Here is a 7,259-nt window from a genome sequence, read left to right on the forward strand (position 1 = left end):
AAAAAACCCTATTTGAAAATGACATTACATAAATAACATATAATAAAGGATTAAATGAAATATCAACTATATATATATATATATATATATATATATATATATGTTTAGTTTTCAGTAAATATATATATTCATGTTCATTGCTGATTCATGTTATTTATTTGACATGTTGTCATTAAGCTGCTAATTGGTGCTTGCATTCAGGATAAATAGAACAGTGCGTGGGAGTGAGGTGTTATTGCCTTTTCTCTTATCATGTCAGTCTACTCTCAGGCCATTATTAATGTATTTTTCCTCCTTCATTTAATTAAATGAAGCAAGCATGAAGTATATAACTATATCTGTGTGTGGCAGAGGAAGTCTGGAGCTTCCTGTAAGTCTCTGAACAGTCACTAGGTGGAGCTAAAGGACAGGGCTGCTGAGCCTTGTTCTCAGCTCTCTTCACTGTTTAGTTTGGGAAACAAAAAAGCTTCAAATATAAAGTAGGTAATCAACCACATTGAATGACAGAGAGCAAATATTCTAAGAGCCTCTTTTGATAGTATTTCATCACATTGGCAGTAACGACAAAAGAGAAAACCAAAGATGTATATACGGAAAATCTCTATATAAATTTTGAATTTAAATGTTATACCTATTCAGTTCTATTTTAATTGCAACCTTGTAGAAGCTGGAAAAGCAGAAAATAAGGTTAGTCTTTTACATAATATTTATTTCTACATGTGTAATATCATTCAGTAACAAACATCCTAAATCTATTAATTATTTTACTTATACAGTGGAAACTGCTTATAGTGATTACGGATATAGTGACCACAGTCAATATGGATAAAAAAGCTTTGGATACAATTGCTCCTACACAAATGCTGTATAAAAGTAATTTGATTATCGTGATCAAGTAATCCAATTACAGTGATCATTTTGGATCTTTTCATACATGTTTGGACCATGAATAAGTTTTACCAGCTTTCTCAGTAATTTACCGCTACTCTCTGTGTCTCAATGATTCAGACAGCTCACTGCAAACCAAATTGTGCCACACTGAGATCCCTGCCGTATCCCCCAGCTGCCAATACATTGTCTAAGTTTACAAATTCTGTTGATTTTACCCAGTCTAAGTTTACACATGTCTCTAATGATACTGTTTGTGTGTGTGTGTGTGTGTGTGTGTGTGTGAGGATGTGTTTGTATCAATGTGTGAAAGAGAGAGAGAGAGAGAGAGAGAGAGAGATAGGAAAAGTGCGAGCGGGACAGGCTGATAAATGCACTTTCAGTTATGAAGAAGGATTTTAGTAATTGTAGAAAAGTATTGCTTATTATGTGGTGATCAGTGTTGATATTGTGGTGTCATTTCTAACAGATCGATGTTTAAACTACTGAGTCAGAGAAGTCAGCTGAGTATGATTATTCCTTCAAATGTTGTTTTTAACTTTCAATAATTTTAATCCCTTCTTAAGAAACCATAGCATTGATAATTACATTAATGAGCTGGATGCAATGTAATTTCGTTCTACTGTGTACTTGTCTTGTAATTGGTGCGAATGACTTGATTCTTAAAAAACAATAATTTGTTTGAGTTACATTTAATATAATGGGAGTCCAGTTGCTGCACAAAATGATGGATCAATAGACCTGTTTTATATTTTAGAACTGTTGGTGCTTGACTTTTGACATGTCCCCCCCCCCCCCACCTACTGATCGGGCCACACAGACGCTTCGTACGCCCCTGCAGAGCGCTGCTGCGCTGTACATGGCCTAATGCAGCTGCAGCTACAACTCGGGGATGCGAGCATGACACCGGCTTCCAACTCCATCAAGACAACCTGATCGTGAGGGCGGATCTGATTCATTTCTATCTTTTCTAATATATTCTAACGATGGCGCGTATCTTTGCACCTGCACGGACACGCTCGAATGTGGCCGTTTTCACGTTTATTGCACTGTGGGGATGTGCGCTCTCCATCACCCGCTACTCTATTCCGGAGGAGATGGAAGAGGGCTCCTTTGTTGCCAACCTGGCCACGGATCTGGGTCTGGATGTTCGCAGCCTGGTGCAGCGCAGCGCGAAGCTCGATGTCATCCACAGCAAAAACTACCTCGACATCAACAAAGAGACGGGGGAGCTGATCATCCGTGAGCGGATCGACAGGGAGAGCATCTGCACGACCAAGACAACCTCGTGCTTTCTGAAAATGGACGTCATCCTCGAGAACCCCATTCGCATTTTCAACATCGAGCTGGAGATCATGGACATTAATGACAACGCGCCCGTGTTTCGCAGGAAGACGATGCCCTTGGACATTTCGGAGGCGACCCCTCCCGGTGAGAGGTTTTCATTGACAAACGCCGTGGATGCGGACGTGGGGGCCAATTCAATCAAGACCTACTATCTCAGCGAGAGCGAGTACTTTGTCATCGACATACAAACTGGCAGCGATGGCTCCAAATATGTCGATTTGGTCCTCAGGGGTAATTTGGACCGAGAGGAGCATTCAGTTCATAATCTGATTTTAACCGCTGTGGATGGAGGGGTGCCTCCCCGCTCCGGCACAGCCAACATCATCATTAATGTCCTGGATATCAATGACAACGCCCCCCTGTTCAGTCAGCCGGTGTTCGCAGTGAACATGTCAGAGAACACGGCTGCGGGGACGGTGGTCCTGAAGTTAAACGCGTCAGACTTGGATGAGGGCACAAACGCCCAGTTGATCTACTCATACACACTGTACACCTCAGAGAAGACGCAGGAGCTCTTCTCCCTCGATCCAGACTCAGGTGAAATCAGGGTGAAGGGGGTGATCGATTATGAAGAGATTCAAAGTTTTGAGATGCACATACAGGCTCAGGACAGAGGGGCCAACCCGCTGTCCGGCCATTGCAAAGTGATGGTGTTCATCACCGACGTGAACGATAACTACCCCGAGGTGACAGTCAAGTCTCTGAAAAGTGCACTGACCGAGGATGTCTCTGTGGGGGCGCTGATCGCGGTGGTCACCGTCAGCGACAGGGACTCTGGAGCCAACGGCGAAGTGGAGCTCACCTTGAGTCAACAGAGAACCTTACCGTTCGTTCTCAACAAATCCTCGGAGGGTTACTTTGAGCTGCTGCTCTCAAAGCCTCTGGACAGAGAGGTCATAAGCAAATATGAAATCATACTGAGGGTGACGGACAAAGGCTCGCCGCCCCTGTGTGAAAACGAAACCATCACCTTAGATATTCTTGATGTCAATGACAATGCACCCATGTTCTCTCAGTCCTTCTACACAATCCACGTGGTGGAGAACAACGTACCAGGGGCGCTGCTGACATCTCTAAGTGCATTAGACCCCGATCTAAATGAGAACCAGTACTTGGTCTATTTCATAATGGAGAAGGAGATTGTCAACACGTCTATGTCAATGCTGTTCTCCATCAACCCTGAGAACGGGGATCTGTATGCCCTGAAGACCTTTGACTATGAGCGGGAGAGGGAGTTCCTCTTCCACATCGAGGCGAGAGACTCTGGTGTTCCCCCGCTGAGCAGCAACGTGACAGTTCACATCATCATTCTGGACCAAAATGACAACACTCCGCTCATAGTATCACCTTGGCGGGCGCGGGGCTCCTTGATAGAGGAGGTGATCCCCAGGTCCACAGACAAGGGCCACTTGGTCACCAAAGTGATTGCTATTGATGCGGATTCGGAGCAGAACGCGAGGGTCACATACCAGCTCCTGCAGATCACTGACTCGTCCCTCTTCAGTCTCGATCAGTATAACGGTGAAATCCGGACGACGAGGATGTTCAGCTACAGAGACCCAAGACAACAGCGGCTTGTCATCGTTGCCAAAGACAATGGCCAACCTGCGCTCTCTGCCACTGTCACCATCAAGATATCCACAGTGGAGCACGTCAGGTCCTTTTCAGAGACTACAGAGTTGCCACTAGAATATGACCTCTTCACAGACCTGAACTTGTACTTGGTGATCGGTTTAGGAGCTGTGTCATTTCTGCTACTGATAACCATCCTGGTTATTATCGTGCTGAAGTGTCAAAAACCAAAGCCGAAGGTGCTAAAGATGCCCCCGGCCAATAGGAACAGCGTGATCAGCAGAAACAGCATGATCAGCCAGAGGAGCTCCACCATCGCAGATTCGACCCTGATCTCCAGCGATGCCTACTGGTACAGTTTGTTCCTCGCAGAGACCAGGAAAGGCAAAGTGGTGATGAGACAGCCCATAATCCCAAAAGGAGCTGGGTACTTTGTGTCCAGTATACCCAGGAGCATAGGGCCAAGTGAGACCACAGACTCCAGAGCGTCCACACTGGAGGTATGTATGACTTGACATGGCTGCGAGTTAAACTGAAACTGATGATTGATAAACAGATGTGAGACAATATTTTAAACCCCAACTTGCATTCTGTGGATGCAAGTTGGTAAAACTGTCAATAATTGTTGCAGGTCAAAAGTAAAGTCTTTACTACTAAATACATCCCTGTTTTAAAGTAATTCACACATTTCACATAGGTCAGTAGTATATTTAATCTAGTAGACACATGTTTTGTCAGTGTCAAATATCTAAATGTTGTGTTTCTGGTTATTTTAGGTTACGCACATTTCATGAATACATTTTTATGATATTTAATTTGGGGCAAGAGATCATCTTCAAGGTCTATGCAGTTCTAAATAGCAGTGGGGGAAAGTAACTAAGTACATTTAATCAAGTACTGTACTTGGTTAAGTACTGCATGTAGCAAGGATTACGTTTTTTTTTTTTTATTGATACCAATTTCTACATGTTCACCTTCTACATTTAAGAAGTGAATATATAATTATTTTTACTCCACTACATTTATCCGACAGCTATTGTTACTGGTTACTCGATTGACATTATATACAAAAACATGAGCTAATTTACTGAACTGTATAGAGACCTCTCAATATATACATTTATAATTCAAATGTGATACAAATGAAAACCGAATCATCGATGGTGATGGTGTAAACTATAGAATTTGATCAAAATATTTTCTTGACAAATTACATCTATTCAACGGAAATATATAATAGAAGATAATGCACTTATGAAGGCAACAGAAAGAAGAATCAGGGCAATTAGTATTAACCAAGATAAGACCATAGTCATGCTGATGTTCATTATCTGTGTGTTTCCCGAGCAGAGTATCAGCACTTCAATGCATAATCAGGCTAAACAAATACCCCCCCTCCCACACTCCAGCCCAAACTGAAAATGTGCCACTGTTCGATGTCTAATGTAGTATGTAGGTCATTTATTACAGATGCATATAACACACAGGCAGAGCATAAGCAGTGGGTGAGAGAGAGAGAGGGGGGGGAGTACTTCAAAGAGGCCCAGACATGGAGGGGCCTCTCTCTCTCTCTCTCTCTCTCTCTCTCTTCAAGGACAGAGACGTGTTGCTGAATGAAATGAGATGCATATGGTGCTGGAGGGGGGGTATGGGGGGATGGGGGCTGTCGAGCCTCTGGCAGTGCTGCCCCGGCTCGCAGTCGGCTGTGAACGAGTGTGGAAGCGCTGATACCGATCCAGATGTTGTTTGTCTTTGTACAGCTGGACCTGCAGACTAAACTGCAGCACGTGACGCTCTGAAAGATTAAACACTATGAATATGCATAAACGCACAGGTGCATCTGGGGAGAGGGAGAGAGAGAGCGACAGTGTGTCTTGTGTTTGTGCGTTTGTATTGGAAGTGTGAGTCGAAGTTTTACGCACTGAACTTGTCTCTTTTTTCCATTCTTAAGTACTCAAAATGAAAGGAAGTCCATTCTACAACTGGAGGTATGCTGGTTGCTGACTACACTCTGTAGATCCACTATGAGTGTGTAGATGTTTTCTATCCTTTCCTGTTTGTTATACATGTTTGGTTCGGCTCCAAAACTTTGTCACAGTTCCCGAAAGCAAATCTTCGGTGTAATCCCTCAGTCGACACATTTTCCCTATAAAACAGAGCAGAATCAGCTCATTTCCTGTTCGACCTCGGCCAGGGCCGCCGTCCCTCGCAAATCCAACAACTCTGCTCAAACCCAATCCGACGCCATTGTGAGCGCTAAAATTTAAATTGGCCAGTCTCTCGAGTAAGAAAACCTATCAGCTTATACAGAGAGCTGAGATTAGAATAAAACTTAGCTGCTGGTCAGATACGTGGTGTGCACATCTGGCTGGCTTGGCAGAGATTCGGGGCAAAGTGATGGCACAGATAGAGGGGGAAAAAAGGGATTAAAGAATGAATTGTCCTGAATAGGTTCTCAGCGTGTTACGTCAGGAAAGCCTCATCCACATCCCTGCACACTATCTCTGCACGACCAAATTTTATATCTCAATAAAACATTATTCTTCCCATCTTTAGCTGTAATATCGTTCCACCAAATACAAAATAGCACGTTGTGATGCCTGCTTGTGCATGCTTTATTTACACCCCCCACCCTGTAGTAGTTAATAGGCTTTGTCGTATTTTATTTTAACTCTGAAAGTTAGTCTGACGGATTTCTCCGGAGGATTTCCTGTAAAATTCATAATCAAAACCACTGATTTGAAAAAATTGCAAAATATTTACCCAAGATCAGCTAAACCTGAGAGCCAACAACATGTCAACGATGGTGGCAGTAACCAGTGGTGGCAGTAACCAGTCACAATCCACTGTTGCCGGAGTGGGGACTTTCTACAAGTTTATATTGAGGTTGACCTTCTCTCGTTGCTAATTTTTTTCTTTTTGTTTCTTGTTTCTGTCAGCAGGAACCCAGGAGAGAACTGCCATGATATAATCATCTCTTCGTGGGAAGCTGTGGCTGAAACTCTCCCCCTGTGACTCGCAAAAGAAGAAGATGTCCTCCCCCAGTCTCTCGGCTCCAAAGCTCCTTTCTTTCCAGTTCCTCCAAACCCCCCCGCCCCATACGAACATCGACCACCAATCGCCTCAGCTTTCTACCTGTTTTTCTTTCTCTTCTAAGCATGAATCTGCATGATTCTACAAAGTATTTTCAAGTATTCGGAAGATAGGAATCTTAATCATTCATGGCAGAATATCTGGACATTACTAGAGTGGCTACATGTAGTAATTCCCCCTTCTCCTCAACGCTTTGAAGCTCCTCAGTTGAGGAACTTGCCTTCTCTCCAGGGTCACATTATGCCGTATCGTTCTTAAAACCATCTGTAGGGTCACGATCATGCAACATTTCTTCAGCAAACACGTCTAATTATAAATACACATGAAACAGGGTGAATATGATTCTTCCATAAACCTGG

The 7,259-nt window shown here is 43.4% G+C and overlaps 1 protein-coding gene across 1 annotated transcript; it reads left to right on the forward strand.

Annotated features, from left to right (window-relative positions):
- The first annotated feature begins 1,874 nt into the window (after window positions 1-1,874).
- On the forward strand, window positions 1,875-6,773 carry LOC128457494 (protocadherin alpha-C2-like). Its single transcript, XM_053442198.1, has 2 exons — window positions 1,875-4,307; window positions 6,747-6,773. The coding sequence occupies exons 1-2, from the start codon at window positions 1,875-1,877 to the stop codon at window positions 6,771-6,773; spliced, it is 2,460 nt and encodes an 819-aa protein (XP_053298173.1).
- The last annotated feature ends 486 nt before the right edge of the window (window positions 6,774-7,259 follow it).

The sequence above is a fragment of the Pleuronectes platessa genome, chromosome 15 (assembly GCF_947347685.1).
Source record: "Pleuronectes platessa chromosome 15, fPlePla1.1, whole genome shotgun sequence".
NCBI classification, from domain to species: Eukaryota; Metazoa; Chordata; class Actinopteri; order Pleuronectiformes; family Pleuronectidae; genus Pleuronectes; species Pleuronectes platessa.

Excerpts from the sequence above, each read along its gene's own strand:
- LOC128457494 (XM_053442198.1), top strand. The coding sequence starts at position 1,875 with ATGGCGCGTATCTTTGCACCTGCACGGACACGCTCGAATGTGGCCGTT. Across the intron at positions 4,308-6,746 it reads CCAGAGCGTCCACACTGGAG|CAGGAACCCAGGAGAGAACT; the intron begins GTATGTATGACT and ends TGTTTCTGTCAG.